Source organism: Acomys russatus, chromosome 11, assembly GCF_903995435.1.
Source record: "Acomys russatus chromosome 11, mAcoRus1.1, whole genome shotgun sequence".
NCBI lineage: Eukaryota > Metazoa > Chordata > Mammalia > Rodentia > Muridae > Acomys > Acomys russatus.
Window position 1 is genome coordinate 32,817,480 of NC_067147.1, and position 20,355 is coordinate 32,837,834.

The window sequence follows — 20,355 nt, forward strand, 5'->3', positions numbered from 1 at the left end:
TCTTCTGCACAGCTGATTGGCAAAACAGTGCTTTATTGATAGTTGTTACATCCATTCAAGACATTCCTCCACACATGTGGATCATCAAGCTCCAGTGGACGGCCCCACATCCACAAGTTTATGAGCGGCACAAATTGGACCCAAAGGGTTATTTCTCTGTCTCTCTGTCTCTCTGTCTCTCTGTCTCTGTCTCTGTCTCTGTCTCTCTCTCTCTCTCACACACACATACACACACACACACACACACACACACACACGGTTAGAGCAGGTTGGAGAGATGGAGAGTAGTGCAGGTACTGAGGCAAGTAAGGGGATGAGGATGATCAAAACACAGTATAAAGTTCTCACATAATAAAATATATTTTTGAATGGGAATTTTATGAAAAAATAATTTAATATATGATATTCTTTTTACCAGATGGTAAATTTTCAACAATATTTTTATATAATTAAGCATATATCAGGAATATGGTGTACAGTACTTTCTGTTTGGTAATAAACACGTGAACCAGGAGTAGCACATGACTTTAATTCCAGCACTCATGAGGAAGTGGCAGGTGGATCTCTTGCGCTGAGTTCAAAGCCATCTACCCTAGCCTACATAGTAAATTCCAGTCCAGACAGGGCTATATAATGAGACCCTGTCTCAACAAAACAAAAGACGATAAACAAAAATATGTGTTTCTATGATACCTATTCACTAATTAAATACTGCTTTAATTTATTAACTATTATATCAATGTGTCTGATTACCTAGTAATAAAACAAATAATAAATTCAATAAACCATTCAATAAAATATAATATTGATATGCTTAAGGATACAGATTAATAATATTGTGATTTTGGGGAAAATTGCTCATACTATACTAAAATTTTCACCACATAAATGGTAACTCTAAGAAGTCAGTTATTGACAATGTCTCTCCCTTTTAGTTCTGGAACTTAATGAAATAAAGAAAACCAAGTGTATAGGAACAATACTTGATTTAAAAGTAATTTGAACGTTTGGTTTCGGTTTTCTTGAGATAGGGTTTCTCTGTATAGCCTTGGCTGTCCTGAAACTCACTCTGTAGGCCAGTGTTGGAATAAGACTGATGTTTAAGGTCTGGATAGCCATTCTGAGCTTGGCAGTAGGTGTAAGACTCCCTCTCCCCAGCAGGGCCTCCAGCACTGTGCCTGACTCCATCTGGAGAGTGTCTTTAGACACAGATGCCCCTAACCACACTTGATATATGGCCTTTGACACAGCTCCCTGCTATCTTTCCCCTCCCTGCACCTATAGGAAAATTAGGTACTGTGCTCCCCTGCATATGATAGGAGTGTGCTGCCAGATGAATAACAAGCATCCTAAAAGTGCCTGGTTCCAAGCAATTATGAATGTGTATCCTGGAAGCCCTCACCCACTCTCCAAGGGGTACGTATCTAGCCTTTGTTCTCCATGATAAAAGTTGAACTATCTCCTGGAGTGTTCGATCTCCATCATGCTTAAGGCCTTCCAAGGACCTGTGTCTCATCTTCTGCCCCTCTTACATAGATGGGCTGGTGGCCAACAGCTCCCCGGGAAGAGGAGACCCACAGCCAGTCTGGCCTTGAACTCAAGAGCTCCACTTTCCTCTGCTTCCTGAGTGCTAGGATTAAAGCCTGCACCACCACAGCCTGGCTCATATTGTATTTTTTTTTTTAGAAGGTTACTTTTAAACATTTCTGAGGATAGAAAGCAGTGAAAGAGATAATGTTTAAAAGAACAGAGATACAGTAAAAAATTATCTACCAAAAATACAAGTGTTGACTAAGAATTTGGGTGATATATTACAAAATACTATTCTCAAAGGATTATTAATTGAGGAAAAGCTTTTTTTCTACCTGAATAAAAGTCTAAGTTGTTATAAACGTGGAGAAACAAGTAGTAATCTTAATGATAATACTTGAGACTATTAGCCTTGTTCAAAATAATCGTTTTCATTTGAATTATCATGAAGTCAGATGGTAAAAACAAATCATTATGAAATTTTAAAAATATTTTTGTGTAATATTTTCAGTGGAATTATGGCTATCTGGTCAATTATTACTGTTTGAGCAAAGAAAGCAAATGACCAAACTTTATATATTTCTGTACTGTTGATTGTTTGAAAAAAAGAGTATAACTAACATGGACATATGCTCTAAGAGTTTACACATATTTAGGAATAGTTCTTTTTCTGCCCGTCTGAAAAGAATATGTGTAGCTTTCCTTGTCCAATCCTATTTTCTTGTCTAATTTCAAAAGAAAAAAAAAAAGAGCCTCTCAAGATCATTTACTAGAGCTGCTTCTTTACAAATGTTAGGACTCAGATGTGATAAACAGAAAGCTGCTTTACTCTAGCGGGATTGTTCGTAATTGCAGATGACTCTGGGCAGAAAAACTACTGATCAATCCAAAGCAGAGTTTATCTGTTTAGACAAGGAGTCATTGTGTAGCCACAAATTTCCTACAGTCCATTGTAGAAAAGTTTAAAAAAAAAAAAAGCTTCAAAAAACCCAAGGTAAGACACAAATGAAAGGTGACAATTCTTCACAATTCTTCAAGTAAATATGGTATCATGAAAATGTAAAACACAATTTTTGTGTGTGTGCAAAATGATAACCTAAAAGATCAGACAGGCATTTGATGTGAAATGTTTATGTATACAACACACAAAACACTCTATAGTTAGTAACCTTTATGGCTTAGAAAAACCGTTAAGGCTTATATATCTTTCTTTCTGTATGTGCCTGCGTGTATGTGTGTTTTGTATATATTTTTAACAGTTGACAGCTGTTTTAGAGCATACAGAGATGGCAAGCTGAATGAGGGTCTTGATTACTTCAAGATTAGCTATCTAAAGTTTCTATTCATTTTAAGTGTTGTTAGTTGGAAGAGTCATTAGTCACTTCCTTGTCTCATAGAACATCAGCATACATTTACATTGTTAATGAACATTTGGGGTAAATGAATTAATGGCACTTTAAAACATCAATTCAGTCCTAATAACTTGGTATGTCACAGAAATGTTAGGCTAGGATATAAATGAATTCCTTTTCAGTAAAGGTAACTACTTATTCCTTTATACAATAAAAGATAAAATTGATTTAAAATGTTTTTAACCAGGTTTTTTAAACGCTCAATATTTAATAAAATAGCCCAAAGAAAAAATATTTACTTAAAAAAGAACAGAAAATGATTTCTTGCAAATAAGAATATTATAAGAAATAATCTGAAAAGTATTGTAAAATTGTTTTACATGCTTCTAATACAAACATATATTCATTTAAAGAGCATTTATGGAATTATGCGTAACTTCTTACAGGTATTAAATTTAAGGGACACATCAATAGAAGAGCTTTCAGGCTTTCTAACAATGTATTAAGACAGTCCAACTGAAATAATCAGAATTAAATTTCATATTATCAAAATCTAAAAAGCAGTCTATTTATTTAGGTCCTTCTATAACCAAAAAAATAAATAAAAATAATTTTGAAGAGCAAATAATTTTCAACAAAAATATTAATGGCATTTTAAGGATGAAGAAGCATTAAACACACACACACACACACACACACACACACAAACACACACACAAATACAGAGCTTTTTTCTGCAGAAGTGACTAATTTAAAATTTAATTCCTTTTTAAATACCGAAATGCCATGGTAGATCTTCACATGAGTATACAGGTAAAAATACACACATGAATTACTTTAACAAATATGTTTGAAATAGACCTTATAATTTTGATATATGCATCTCATGAACAAAATAATACTATTAGGTTCGAGGGAGGAATGGGAGGATACAAGGGATGGGATAACAATTGAGATGTAATATGAATAAACTAACAGAATATATTAAAAAATACTATTAGGTTCTTGAGCAAGGAACCTTATTAAATGTTTAATTAACTACTTAAAAATAAGGATAAGCCTTCAAGAGTTTTCACAAACTCATCTTTTACGAAGTCTACCACAAAGTAAATATGGAAAAGGTATATATATATATATTCGTGATGCATATATATTTAACACATTTTAAAAGAGTAGAACGGGAACGAAGCATACCCTTCAATCATCTACAACTTAACAATTTCATCGTACATTTCCACAGGAGTGTGACACAAATTTCAAGTATTTACAAGAAGAAATGGAAGATGGGAAATGCTAGTAAAAGTTCGTCCTCTAATTTAGCTCAGTTCAACGTGGCGACAGTGGTCTACAATACCTGAGAACTCTATACACCAACAGCTCCTGACTCTTCAAAAGGTGTCTGACAAAGAGAGGTTTGCATTCTAAAAATGACTTTATATTGCAAAGGCAGTATCTAGTATATAAATGTTCTTAAATAATTACCGTGTGTTAATCTTTGTTACTGCCTCTTATACCGTCAATAAAAAGGAGCCGATTTCCGGTATTCAGTAGCATCAAGGGTAGTCCATACTTACCTAGCAAAATATTCTTAAAGTTGTTTGATGAGCTCCATGAAAAGCCTTATACCCATAGTGTGAACACACATAGGTCCCTCTGTTAGGATCCTGGCATATGCAAACAGCATCTGCACACAAGACTTACCTCCAGATTTACTTGAATAGCAGAACAAGGGGTCAACGCCTACTTCTTGCTCTTCTGTCTGCAGAGGATGTCTCGTTTCAGACATGGACTGATACATTGCATTAAGTAGAGACAGCCTCCAAAAGTAATTACCTAGATGAAAAAAAAGAAGATATGAATATAATTCTTGATATGATTGGAAAGGAATACTAGACAGAATTAAATGATTAAATGAACATTGCAAACATCAACCCTTAATCTCGTCTTTACTGTGGACATTTACAATACATGTTTTCAATGTGATCCACCATGGAAAACATACCGGTTATGAACAACTATTACTAAATTAAATAAATTATTACTAAATGGTCATAGCACTGTCCTTGTGTCTAAACTGCAAATTCTAATCGATGTTTGGCATACCATTATATACTTCTCACAGTTTATGCAACCAATTATTTTTGTTTGTTTGTTTTTATGGTTTTCCAGACTGGGTTTCTCGGTGTAGCCTTGGCTGTCCAGGACTCACTCTGTACACCAGGCTGGCCTCGAACTCACAGCCATCCGCCTGCCTCTGGCTCCCGAGTGCTGGGATCAAAGGCGTGTCCCACCACACTGGGCTATGCAACCAATTCTTGATTAAACAATTAAGATGTTTCAGTTGTTCAACCCATGGTTGGCCTCAATAATCATGTCATATCCATGATTGTTTTCTTTTTAATTGCTGTAATTGCTCTTACTATATTTAAAAATACAGTAAGAAAATCAAGTTTTTGAGTGTTTTGGTGTGGTTTATATACAATGAAATAATTTTTTTATACTGTAGTTGTTTGATAGTTAGTGAGGCTACTAGGTATTTCCGGTATTTTCCTGATAATTTTACCAATTGGCCACTGAATGAAACATCTAAAGCTATAAATCAAAATAATACTTTCCTCCATTAAACTGGTACTTTATCATGTTAAAAGAAAGTTGATTAACACCCTAATCTACTTTAATACTGTCTATGTCATTAAAGTACAAATTACATGTACAAACTATAATCACCATTCCTAAATTTAAAAAAAAAACATCAATTTTTATTCAAAATTATGTAAGCAGCAAATTTTCTTCATTTCAAGGGCAGTGAGGCATGGACAATAGTAGTAAGCGCCATTCATCCCAGCACTCAGGAAACAGAGGCAGGTGGATCTCTGAGTTCCAGGCCAGCCTAGTCTACAGAGCTAGTTTTAGGACAGTCAGGGCTACTTAGAGAGATTCAGGCTTGAAAAAACAAAAACAACAAAAGGCAGTGTGGGCTTAAAAATGAAACACAAAATTGAGTAAAAATAGTGAGAAAGCAAGTGCAATGAACTTGATATATTAAAAAACAAAAAAAATGTAGCTAATTTTACAAAATGCAGAGCTTAAACATGGAGCAAGTTTCAGAGACACAACTACACATAACCTTATTAACCTTTCTGCAATTCAAAATATCTCTACATCCTACTTGCTTTAACTCTAAAATCTTCACACTGTAAAACAATCCTGTGACCACTCTGATTTTTATCAGAACTATCTAGCTTGCTTGTTCACCCACAATCACACTTCAATGTACACAAGTCCCGGTAACAGAAGCAGTAGGGAGTGGTCTTTGTTCACTAACACAACTAGAGCAAGCTGGGAAGAGGGACACCCACAGAGGAAATGCCTCCAACAGGCTGACACGTTGGCACAGCTGAGGGCATTGTCCTTGATCTGGAAGGTCTCACATCATTATGGGAGATGCCACCTATGCCAGATGGTCCTAGGTTAAAAAAAGAAAGATAGCTGAACAAGCAATAGAGAGCAAGCCAAGAAGACTCTCATGCTCTCTGCTTTAGTTCCTGATGTCAGCTCCTGTCTGAGCTCCTGCACTGGTCTCCCTTGATGACGGACTCTTCATAAGTCTTCCGACCCCAGGTTGACTTTGCTATACTTTATCACAGTGCTGAGAAGCAAACTAGACAGTGAACATGAAACAGGACTCCCTAAAACCAAAAAAAAAAAAAAAAAAAAAAAAAAAAAAAAAAAAAAAAAAAGAGCTATCTCATATAGTTAAGATAGTTGTCAGAGCTTACTTATATATTTTCAAATCAATAAGCATATATAGAAGGAATTTTGGAGACTCCAGTAGAGGATAACAGAAAACAGATTATAGTATAATATAAAAGTGAAATCCAATGAATTAATTCAGTTTAAAAAATAAATGAACAGAAAGTCTTCTACTGTTGACCAAAATATGATGAACAAATTCAAATTTGTAAGGGATTCTGCCAATTGGTAGTATTAGTGACACTTACTACTTAAAAGAATAAATACATGAAGGAAACATTATATTACTCCTCACTCTCCTTACAGTCTACTTATGTATCTTCTTCATCTTTACTTACATTTTACCAAAGAGAAAAATGAATTGAATTTGCTCTGCTACACAGTAAGTTTTAACTAATTAATTAATGTATGTATATACCTGTGTTTGTCTGCATGTGTGTCTGGTGCCCACAGAGGCAAGATAAGGGCACTGAATTCCTTGGCAGTGGAGTTACAGAAGTTTGTGAGCCACCGTTTGGCACTGGAAGTGAATTACATCTGAAGGAGCAGTCAGTGCTTGTGTTTCTACAGCCTCACAAAGGACATATTAAAGCCAGAATTTGAACACATTCTGGTTTTCCCCAAAGTTCACACTCTTTTTCCTCCACTACTTGGATCTTTCAAGAGAAAGCCATTGAGACAAACCAACTATAAAACAGTGAGAGGAAGGAGTAAATGAGTGACTGTAGCATCCTTCATTCTGGTTCTGTTTTGTCAAGTTATCCAGGGTGGTATCAAATCTTTTCACTTGCACATCTAGGCAAATAATGCAATATTTAAAATAAATACTGCAGCTAGGTGGTGGTGGCGCACGCCTTTAATCCCAGCACTAGGGAGGCAGAGGCAGGCAGATCTCTGTGAGTTTGAGGCCAGCTTGGTCTACAAAGTGAGTCTAGGACAGCCAAGATAACATAGAGAAACCCTGTCTTGAAAAACAAACAAACAAAAAAAAAACAAACAAACCAACAAACAAATAAATAAAAATAAAATAAATATTGCATAGAATATATTGATTAAATAATTTTCTAATTATTACTTAGAATGTGGATATTTTAGAATAAGATTCATATTCTGTTTTATATTCTTAAAATAATAGAAGTAAAATATAAATGTGGTATTCTAAGTTGTTAAATATCATTTAAATATATTAAATTGTGTAACCTGGGCTTTCATAATCCTATTACTTTAACTCCTTTACAGTAAACTGATGTTACAAGTTTTAAAAATACAAATGAAGGAATTTGGGGCATTTGAATGTTCTGAAAATAGGTATTAATCCAACTGAGATCAAAGTGTATTTTAGAAAGTAAAGTAGAGCTGGGGCAGAGCTCAGTTGGTAGAGAGCCCAGAGTATGAAGCCCAGAGTTCAATCCCCAGCACTAAGTAAATTTAATGTGGTGCTTCATGCCTAAGCAGCAGACCCTGTCTCAAAAAACGGGGGGTGCTGGGAAGAGTCAAGTGGGATCCACAATCATGTAGATGTGTTGTCCCGAATACTCAGAAGGGGAAGGCTGGACAAAAGCCTTGACAATACAAAAAGAGACCCCTACACATCTGAAAAGCATAATGATGTTCTTACTTCTTGAAGAGGCTAAGGCACTTAAGAACTTTCCATTCCGTAGAGAAAGTTTATATTCCAAAAAATTAGCTTTCCCTTGCTTCATATGTCCAGCGCATTTGGGGGGGGGGGTGCGGGAGTATGAAGCAAGGAGGAGCAAGCTGCACACATCTACCTGACTGTACATTAGCTCTCCACTAGAACCCACTCATTAAACTCTGAGGGCTGCACTTTCTTTGCATTGAATGTGGAGTATGCATTAAAGGGGCAGTGAAGGCTAGCACTGGCTGTCTGCTGACATTTAATAAAGTGTCTGGCTGTCTGTGCCCTACCTGCAAATAGACACATGCCCGAGTCTGCTGCACAGGGTGTGCGTTGGAAGAAGGGAAGTCTTATACGGCGAGTATATCCCAACTGGAAAAGTTGGGGGTCATCTTGTATGACCAGTTGTCTTATATGCTAAAAACACAGACCTAACATTTCAAATAGCATCAGATAAGCACACGTTCTGATAAACTAATCTGTGCACACTGGCTGTGAGGTATTATCTGCCCCAGCTTACATTCATCCTTTCAATGCTTATAAGACTTAGTTAGAAATAGATTTCTGAATTGTGTCATTCTAAAGACACTATTTTTAAAAAAGTTTTATAAGCATTCATTGATTTGAATTCTTGACTGATGTCAAATTAAAAAATAATGAAATCAAACACTGGAAAGACAAAGTGGTATTCCTTCACAGGCCCAAAACAACAACAAATGATATCCAACAGACTGCTTTCCAATTTTTTGTTTTCGGGTTTTTTGAGACAGGGTTTCTCTGTTTATCCTTTACTTTCCCCATGTGCTGGAATTAGAGGCATGTGCCACTGCACCCAACTTGCTTTCACAATTCTATAAGAAATGAGAACAAAAATAAGTATGTATTATAGGTAGAATGTATTCACTATGATGTGCAAATAAACTAAAATATGACATATTGGTTTAAAAACCCACATTCTTTTACAGAAGCCTTAAAAGCTTTATTTTCATATTTAAAAGGTAGAGCAATTGAACATTTTGTATAAGCTTTACAAGGAATAAAATTCACCTTTTAAAATTTAGAAATGGTAATATATAAAGATAAATTTCTGGTTGAAAACAATGTTCTTTACATTATCAATTACAAAGAAGACAAGATGAAAAGTATTAAATTCTATTTAAAAATTCTTTCAATCTTTAATGCAGGACAGCTACATGGACTTTAAATAGGTTATAATTAAGTATTAAAATGCATCATTTTAAGTCTTAATATTTAATATTGTTAAATTGTATATCAGAGTAGTTTTATTATTTATTTACTCCAAACCTTTATAGAATACTTCATTTGGCAATAGGGGGTCTGATTCTCACAAGATAAATGCAGTTACAATGCCAAATAAATTATATATAAAAGCATTTGTCTGAATACATGTCATTCAACATTAAATAGCACCCATTAGTAAAACACCGAGACTCATTTCTATCAACCATAAACTTAAAATATCAACTGTTGTCTAATAAGCAGTTATAGGACTATAATAAATTTCAACATCAAGAACAATGGTCTAAAGAGAATTAAAATACACGGAAGCCTTATAATTTTTATATTTTTAGGATAAAATGTTTAAACCAATATGCATAATAAAATATATAGTATGTAAGAGACTCACAGCAAATCTAAAATGCTTATTCTATAAAACAGTAATATATTTGGCCTTTCAGTATTCAAACCTTTAAAGTCGTAAGAAAGAATTTGGCTATAACTACATAAACACTGAGCATTTTAAAGCACCAAGTTACATTTTAAAAATGCCATATATCTTCATATGATTCTAGAGCTTGCAACATGAGGGGTATCTATACTACCCAACTACTGAGTCAAAAGAGCACAACCACTTCTATCTTAGTTAGGGTTAGTATTGCTATAATGAAGCACCATGACCATGGTAACTCTTACAAAGGAAAACATTTAATTGGGCCTTGCTTAGAGGTTTAGTCCATTGTCATTATGGCAGGGAGCATGGCAGGAAGCACGGCAAGGAGCACGGCAGGGAGCATGGCAGCATGCAGGCAGATATAGTGCTGGAGAAGTGACTGAGATCAGCAGACAGCAGGAAAAGAGGGAAGGGGAGGAGGGAGGGAGGAGAGAGGGAGGGAGACTGGGAGATAAGGAGGGAAGGTGGGAGGAAGAAAAGAAGGGAGGGAGGGAGGGAGGGAGGGAGGGAGGGAGGGAAGTGGGTTGGATTGAGCCACTCTTTTAATTAAAGCAGTCAGGAGAAAAAGGCAGGCAGCTCTCTGATTGAGGCCAGACTGATCTACATAGTGAGTTTCCAGGACAACCAGAGTTATATAGTGAGACTAACTAAAAAAACAAAAACAAAACAAAATTTCAGCACAATTAACAAAATCCTTTGTGAAAGTTGCCTACAAAAAGCTAATATTTCTTATTATAAATGGTTTTGAAATAAAAAGTGAAAATAGCAAGGAACTGTATTTATGGCCTGTTTGTAGCCATATATACTTTTCTTTGAACTACTAAACTTAATTTTTCTAAGAATCTCATAAGCCAGTATAAGGACTCTATTAAGTAAAAGACATGTTTGGGCTGATTTTCTGTTTTTAATACACGCTAATTCTATTTCATACCCATCAATCCTGAAATTATTTTCCATGTGAATCCTGGAACTGCCCCATCCACGTCTTCTCCCTAACCTCCCAGATACAGCCCAGGCCCCAGGCCCAAAGCCCCACCCTCCTCTGTCCTAGTCCTATCTCCTTATCTGCCTCCAACACAGGGTACCCTCACAGGCCACAACAAGCTTTTCCACCCAACCAGATGAATCTCAACAATCCAGGTTTAGACTAGGAGGCACATCTTAACCCTAAGCCATTTCAAATGTCTATGCATAAGAACCAAGGAAGAAAAAAAGTGTACCGGGGGGGGGGGGGGGGGGGGGAGAAGGGGGTTAGTGTGAGACACCATTGAAAAACAAACAAACAAACAAATGAAAAAACCGAACATTAAAAGTATAGATGTAGATGAAAGAGAAGAATCCAAAGAAAAAGACATAGACAAAAAGAGCATAGAAGAAAAACTTTGTTAAACTAAGGAAAGACACACCTATATAGATTCAAGAAGCACAGAGAGTAGCATTGATAACAAGTAAAGAAAACAACCACAGCATCTCATAGCTAGAATGCTAAGTATACAAAACAAAGAAAGCACATTAAAAGCTGCAAGAGAAAAAATACAAGGCAAATACAAAGAAAAACTTTCAGAAATGGCTGATTTCTCAATGCAAACTTTAAAGACTAGAGGAGCTGGAACAATGCATTCCATGCCCTAAGAGACTATTACTGACAGCCTAAAGTAAGGAACCCAACAAAACTATCCACCTTAACCAGAGGAAAATGAAAAGCTTCCACAATGTAATAGTCTTAAAATATTTATATCCAGCAACCCAAGCCTGAAGACAATACAGGGACATTCTCAGCTGAACAAGGAGGATGGGCACAGCGAGAGAGGCTTGGGCGATAAGGAAGGAGCTGTAATTACTAAAACAACACCACAAATCAAAAACACAGTGACCACATTAACATACATGCCAATAACAACTTTAAATATTAATGGTTCTCCACTACAAAGACACAGGCTGAGCAAGAAAAAAAATGTCTCAGGAAGCATGTTTATCCTTGAAGATAGGCACCACCTTATAGTAGGAAAAAAAAAAAAAAAAAAAAAAAAAAAGGGATGGACAACACACAAAATGGAACCAGAAAGCAAGGAGTTGCTAATCTTAATATTTGATAAAATAGACTTCATAAAGAATAAAATAAAAAAAACCAATTATTATATATATATTTATTTATTTAGTGATTTACTTGAAAGTCTGCTTATACTGCCTATTTGCTAAGCATGACTTAACTGGCTACCTGGAAGAGAAGGACCTGGAGAAACAGCAGAAACAATGAATACCCTGTTGACTGCAGCGTACGTTTCAATAAAATCTTGTTTGACCACTTCATCTTGTGGTATTAGAATATAAAATGAGAAAATAAACTGGACCAGGAATGAAACCTTTCAGGATCTGGTACAGCCACTATGACCATACTGGGGATGGAGTTTCTCATGGGGCCCAGTCATAACCACTTGTGGCATATGCCTAAAGGGCTCTATATGCTGCTCCTCAGATACCTGCTCACCCATGTTCACTGCTGCTCTGTTCACTGTAGCTAAGAAATGCAAACAACCCAAAGGTCCTACAACTATGAATAAATAATAAAAATATGAGATATACACACACACACACAAAATGGAATACTAGTCCGCTGTAAGAAAAACAAAATCATAAAATTTGCAGATGAATAAAAGTAGAAAAAAATCATATGAAGTAAGGTAATCCAGACACATAAAGAGTAATGTCACTTGTTCTTTCTCATTTGAGGCTCCAGGTTCTAAATCTCCAGAAGTGAGTCCACATAGTGAATTAACAACAGAAAGCAGGCAAGCAAACAAGGACCACTGCTGGGTACTGAGGAAGGGAAGCAATGCAGAGGGGAACAGCTGTGTACAAGTGATCTATTAGGAAAAATGGGAAATGGATTGGTCTTGTTAGGGTTGGGAAGAGAGATAAATATAAAAGCATGGATGGGAAAATAACAATAAGAATGTCTGAAAAAGTCATAAAAAATCATACTCTTAACTATTTACCAAGAACAAACAAAAAACATTTAAGCCTGTTTATAATTATACAAATATGCTTTAAATGAAATTTCCTCATCTGAGCTAACGATGTTTCTTCCAAGAGTTAAGACAACTTAACAAAAATTCCAACACCAGATGTGAGAAGCCCCCTTTTGATTTATTGGGCAGGGTTATCCACAGTACTCCAAAACACAAAGCCTTCTGCTATTATCCTTGGTTGTGGCCCAGAAGTGGGCACTGCTGATGACAAAATGCATTTCAGAAACAAGGCCCAGAGGCCTCCGAGCTGGAAGTGACCTAATGCCTCCTCCCTGAGGACTAGTGTTCATGGTAACAGAAGGCCCCATTTAAGCTTCCAAATGAAGGAGTCAACCAATAGTCCTACGAGCTGTTACAATAAAGAAGCAAAATGACCAGCACGGCAGGATAAATCAGCGACTGCAGTAGGAGAGTATGTTCCTGGGCAGTAACTAACAGCTCTCTAATTGGACTTCAGAACTGTTCAACAAGAGGCATATTGTGCCTGTTGATTCAAACTGTGACATCTACCCAGGACTAGTACAGTCACAAGCTCAGGGGAGAATCTATAACCATTACTTTATTAAAGCAATATAATCCCTAAAAATAGTCAAAATATTTATATTTTTATCCACAGATACAAGTATAGTGATCTCCCTGCATCACAGAAACTTCTTTTTGCAACAAAAGGAGACAATTATATATATAAAAAAAAACTATAAGTAATAAAAATACAGAGCTGTGGATCCAGTGGTACCCATTGATACCCAATTCCAATGCATACATCTAGAAAACAGCCCCTAAACCTGAACCTAAGGCTCTGGAATATGTATATTAGAGGGGGAAGAAAAATTCTGAGAGGCAAACAATTAAACAGTTTGCTTGTATCAGAGTAATATGAGAAGCCATACACAGGAATTAATGTGACTGCCTACATAGGAGCTAAACAAAGACAAGAACAACAGATATGCCAAAGGGCACGATTTGAGATGACAGGGCTCAACCCTACACAAACAACTACAGACAACTAAACAGTGCTGAGTGTGGGAGAAATAACTGTCCCCAAGGAATGTCATACAAATTGTTACTCCAATACCCATATCATACAGACAAGTGACATTATATAAACTGAGCAGCTTATATTTGGAAATGTGTATGTATAAACACATATACATATATACTTATAACAGCAATTAATGAAAAAAAGAGGCCATAAATTTAAAGAGAACAAGGAAGGGTATATTGAAAATTTTGGAGAGAGGAAGGAAGGGGAAAATGATATATTTGAATTTCAAAAGTAAAAGAATTTAAGAAATTATTTGTGACTGGTGCATCAGTATTTGGGGCCCCCTGTGCACAGATCTCAAGGGCTGGATGGTCTCCCTGTGGATCTCCTAATTCTTTCCAGACCTTCCATCCCCCCATTCTTCCCTACAACTCTCAGCGTTCTGCTCAGAGTCCAGCTTAGAGACCCAGTATCTGCCAATCCCCACTGGGAGGAGTCTCACAGAGAACATCTATGTTGGGTTGATATCCACTTCTAAGTGAGTATATACCATGCATGTCTTTATGGGTCCTTCCTTGTTTTTAATTGCTGAGTAGGATTCCACTGTGTAAATGTACCACAGCTTCTTTATCTATTCTTCAGTTGACGGACATCTAAGTTGTTTCCAGGTTCTGGCTATTACAAACAAAGCTGCTATGAACATAGTCAAGCAAATGTCCTTGCTGTATGGTGAGCATCTTTCAGATGTATGCCCAGGAGTGGTATGGCTGGGTCTTGATGTAGCACTATTACAAATTTTCTGAGAAAGCACCAGATTGATTTCCAAAGTGTTTGTGTAAGTTTACACTTCCACCAGCAAAGAAGGCATGTTCCCCTTTCTCCATATCCTTGCCAGCATGTGCTATCCCTTGAGTTTTTTAACCTAGCCAATGAGATGGGTGTAAGATGGAATCTCAGAGTTGTTTTGATTTGCATTTCCCCAATGACTAGGGATGTTGAGCATTTAAGTGTTTTTCAGCCAATCAACATTCCTCTGTTGACAATTCTCTGCTTAGCTCTATACCCCATTTTTAAAATTGGGGTATTTGGTTTGGTGGAGTTTAATTTCTAGAGTTCTTTATGTATTTTAGATATTAGTTCTTTGTCAGATGTAGGGTTGGTGAATATCTCTTCCCAATCTGTGGGCTGTCACTTTGTTCTGTTGACAGTGTCCTTTGCCTTACAGAACCTTTTCAGTTTCATGGTGTCCCATTTATTAATTGTTGCTCTTAGAGCTTGAGCTATTGGTGTTCTGTTCAGGAAGTTGTCTCCTGTGCCAATGAGTTCCAGGCTCTTTCCAACTTTTCTTTTAACAGATTTAGTGTGTCTTGTTTTATGCTGAGGTATTTAATCAACTTGGACTTTATTGTACAGGGTGATTAAATATGGATCTATCAGGATATGATGTGAATAAAGTATAATAAATAAAATATACATTTATGAAATGTGGACGGAGGAGGGGGTGGTGCAGAGACCGATATACCAACCAAGGACCATGCATGGCGAGGACCTAGACACTCTGTTCATATGGAGTAGATAGGCAGCATAGATAGGCAGCACAGTATCCTTTTGAGTCCCAAAATATGGGGAGTAGGGACTACTTCTGACACAGACTCTGGCATCCAACACTGATCACTTACCTCTGGCAGGGCGGCCTAGCGAGGCCATAGAGAAAGAGGATACAGGTAGCACAAATGGGTCTTGATGGGCTGAGGTCAGATATTAGAAGAGGAGGGCACCTCTTTCTGAGGACTAGGGGATGGAGGGAGGGGACATTATAGAGGCAGGGTGGGACTGGGAGGCGATGAGGGAGAGGGCTACAATCGGGATGTAACGAATTCAAACTGCAGAACAAACAGGTAACTTACATTGCTAATCCCTCTGACACTGGCTGAGACATGAATGTCTATGTATAGACAACGTTTCTTGTTGGTTACAGAATTCTTGCGACTTATTATTAGATGCCATTCTTCAAATCATGTGAAAGAAGATATACAGATGTCCTTCTGCTCATACAAAGACCAGAGACCTAGCCTTAATTGGTCTGTATATCTTGCACACCTCATATATTTATAATCTTAGGACTCTAATGCTTGTGAGAAATTATATTTTTTCAGAACAAAAGAACTGGACACTGATGCTGGATCAGACCTGACAGGATTCATTCCTCTCAGCATGCTGGACACTGACATCCTGTATCCTTCACATCCCAGCACCAAGTGCTTCAGCTGCTGCTCCTCATCAGAACAGAACAGCTTCGAATAAAGCTTCAAATCTCAATTGGTCCAGCATTTCAGACTGACCCACACAGAACTTCTATTAAACCTAGAATTTCTCAACATTTAGAAACTGGACTACAAATGTTATTCCTGGCTTGCTTAACCATTGTCCCCAATTTTATTTGAACCCCTACAAATGTATTATTTGCCCCAAACCAGCCATGAGAAACCTTAAAAGAATGATGCTCCATTTCCCTTAAGAGGGGTTGGGTAGGTTACTGTTTGCTTTCTTGGGCTATAGATGTTTATTTTCATTGGGAATGGTTATAAGTTACTATTGGTCTTATTAAGAGAAAACACGAGGTTGGACTCAGGGATATCTTTCTTTTCCTTTATCCTTCTTTCTTAGGTTTGGAGATAGAGTTTGAAAAGAAAGAAGAGGGAATATAGAAATATATAAGAATGATAGAACAAAAAGTAGATTATTGAATCTACTCCTCAACTTAAGCCTTCACTGTCACTCACAAGGTTATTTTTAATTCATTGGTACAGATTTTTCTTTATTGATGTAAAATGAGTTTAATTTTGATACACTGGTACAGAATTGAAATTTAAGATTATTCCCCACGCATTATATATATATATATATATATATATATATATATATATATATATTTCTAATCTAATATGAGATATTGTACTCATACAACTCAAGTGGAATACAAAGTTTATTTCAAATTTTTTGAAAGTGCTATTGCAGGCTGTTTAGGATAAGTAAGTTGTACAAGTTAATTGCTAGTTGATTACATCATGATCATGTCAATTACTAGTCTATTTATATTACAAGAATATAAGTCCCAGGCTTAACAGATAGATATGATTCTATAGATAGGTAAGGTGAAATAGTTAGACATGGTCTTCAAAAACCTCAGAGACCTACAGAATATGTCAATTAAAGATGTTTTTATTATTTTACATTTACAATTAAAGCTTAGTTAGTTGTTTAGGAGTTAAGATGGTTTTTGGTACAAATAGATGTTTTAAGTTGATAGAGATGAGATATGACAAATATTGATTTACATTCAGAATTTTAGACTTACCAAGATAGGAAAGGTGTTTTCTTTAAGGCTGCAAATACAAACTGCCAAAACACTATGAATGTAACATATAGAGGACTTGATGTACTCATTACTAGCATGGAAGAACTTGACGAAAAATGTTCAATTCAACAATAAAAATCAATATCCTTCAGTATAAATCTCAGATAAAAGGATCAATTCAACTATAGATTAGCAAAATTACTGCCTTAAAGGGTACAACACATTTGTAAGTTTTGTTCATTTTGCTTTGTTTGGTTTCTCTCCCTATGTTTCCAGAAGCTTAGAAGTTATACTTGCATTTGACTTACATTGTTTGAGCTACAGAATCTGAAATATCTAATATACTATTTTCAGTAACTACCATTAAAAAATGACCAAAAAAAAAACCTCATTAACAAATTTACACCAAAGATCCTACTCTGGCCACGTATCACAGCTCTGATCCTCATCCAGATGCAGACTCAACAGGAACTGCCACTACAATACTCTATGTTATACTCAAGTGTACTACACATTTTCAACCTGACCTCTTAACATTCTCCCATGAGATAACAAGCCAGATGATTATTTCCCCCTAAAAACAATATTATTTTTAAAGTGTCAGCTTGAAAATCATAAAACACACAAAATGAAGAGGAAATGGCCTTATAGTACATATAAATATGAGAAGATATTAAGCTGAATTTAATTACCAGGTCAAACAACCACCTTATCTAACCTTGGATAAGTAAAATAAATGCTTGGAATATTTTAACTAAAGTAAGCACTTCCTGTTAGTGCTACTTAATTATAGTTAAGAGCTGGAAAGATAAAGAGAAGGAAGATGATGAAGAGAAATGATGAGAAAGAAGATAAAATAGTTTTAATTAAGAGTAAGATCTGAAACTATTCATTGATATATGATTCATTCTATGAATACAATAAAAAAGGAGGAATAGTCAAGCTGCTTTATAAATGCTCAGATAAAACATTATGGCAGACTAAATAAGTCATTATTTAGTTAGTAAAAAGTTACCAGCAGACCATGGGAAAAGAAAAAAATGGTACATATAAAATATGAAATGCAAATTATTAACAATAAAGCTTTACATGTCAATAGTACTGTTCAATTTTCAAAGATGTTCACCTGCACTGTACATATTAAAGGGCATGGTTACTGTTCACAAGGGAGCAAAATTACTCCTATGATTTGGGGTAGTGAATCTTATTAAGTAATGCCAAGGCTTTTGTCCATCAAATAGACCACAGAAGAAAAGCAAACACAGTATGAATAGGAAGGAAGAACAACTAAAACAGGTAGGAGAGAGGGGGAGGAAGGATGATATACAGAGTTCCTTTGATCTTATCAACTTTCTGGTTGGTAGACAAGATTCTCAGTCTCCATTTTAGAAAGCATGTGAAACAGATGAATAAGGGAAACAAAGAGGCAGTGAATGTTATGAACAGATATGTGAGTAAGTGCTAACATGTATGTATGTGGAGCTAATAATATAATGTACAAGCTCACTCACAAATATCAACCAAAATCAAAGAGCGGTTTGCCCATCAGACTTGTAAAATATAAAAGTTGGAAAACACAGAACGTACAAAATATTCATTAAAAAATTTAGATGAACCTGATTAAGGTTCTTAGGAGGCAGTAAACTATCACATTTACAAAGGTAAAGCAAGGTGTGGTAGAACATACCTACAGTTTTGGGACTCAAAAGACTGAAGGAGGAGGATGACGAAAGTCCACTTGTTTAAAAACAACAACAACAATCTGGGAGAAAAACAAATCACCCCAAACAAACAAAATCATAAGCCCTTAGTTAAATCTATGCAAAAAGATGTTTATGAGGATGAAAACAATAAACAACCAATAAAGATTTTTTTACCCTTAGTAATGTAAAAAGGCAATACATAGCATTAAAATAAAATATGCTGATAAAGTATGTACAGAGTATTACAGGTCATAAAAAAACAGAATGCAGTATCATATACTTATTTTGTAAAAATACAAAAATATAGGCTAATTATACATTAAATTTTCTGAACAAAGAAATAAAGAAATCATGAAAAGAAATGTCCTTTATATGGAAGACTGTATTTTATGTTTTAAATGAACACAGCCTTCCTAACTACAAAAACATAAAATGAATGCTGAACTTCATATATTTAGAAAAGTTATGAATAAAATCCTGTTCTTCATCTCATAATTTATTATATTTCATCATATAAAATCTAACTATTATTCAACATATATACTTTAATAACTAAATACAGTAATATCTATAGTAAATGTAAAAACACTCTTAAGGTATACTCATAGAGATTTTCAATACTGTTCATGATCTGTTCACATCTATCCTTTCTAATTTTCTCTTTTGAAATTTTATTAAGTAATGACAATCACGGTTTTCTTCTATTTTTTTCTTTAGTAACTAGAATCAGTACATTTCTCAGCCCATTCCTATCCCTAAAACTAATTTCTTTCAAAACATTCTTCTGTTCCCATTGTCAGATGTACATAACTTGCTAAATAATATTGAGCCACTGCATGGGAGAAAGCCAATCCTATCACTATGCTTACAGATAGGAGGATTGAATAACTACCTTCTGAGAGGCTTCATCCAGCAGCTGATGGAAACAGATGGAGACTCACATCATCACATCCAAACAATAGGCAGAGTAGGACAGTTGAGTCGATGAGTAGGAGGAATGATAGAGGGAACCTGAGGGGTCAAGGACACCACAAGAAGACCTACAGAGTGAACTAACCTGGATCCATAGAGGTTCACGGAGACTCAGGGTTAGGGTTAGGTAAAGCAAAGAGCATGGATGGGCTGGAGCTAGGACCTTTACACATATGTAGCAGATATGCAGCTTGGACATTATGTGGGTCCCCTAACAATTGAAGCAGGGCTTTTTCTGACTCTGTTGCCAAACTTTAGATCCCTTTCTCTTAGCTGAGCTGCCTTCTAGGCCTCAGTGGGAAAGGATGAGCTTAATCTTGCTGGGATTTGATGTGCTAGGA

At 35.8% G+C, this 20,355-nt stretch overlaps 1 protein-coding gene across 1 annotated transcript in view; it reads right to left on the reverse strand.

Moving 5' to 3' along the window:
• Tbc1d5 (TBC1 domain family member 5) overlaps positions 1–20,355 on the reverse strand; it is a 414,735-nt gene that overhangs the window by 271,957 nt on the left and 122,423 nt on the right. The window contains exon 3 of the mRNA XM_051153048.1: positions 4,584–4,715. Coding sequence (XP_051009005.1) covers positions 4,584–4,680 — 97 coding nt within the window. The 5' untranslated portion in view covers positions 4,681–4,715. The remainder of the gene's footprint in view (positions 1–4,583; positions 4,716–20,355) is intronic.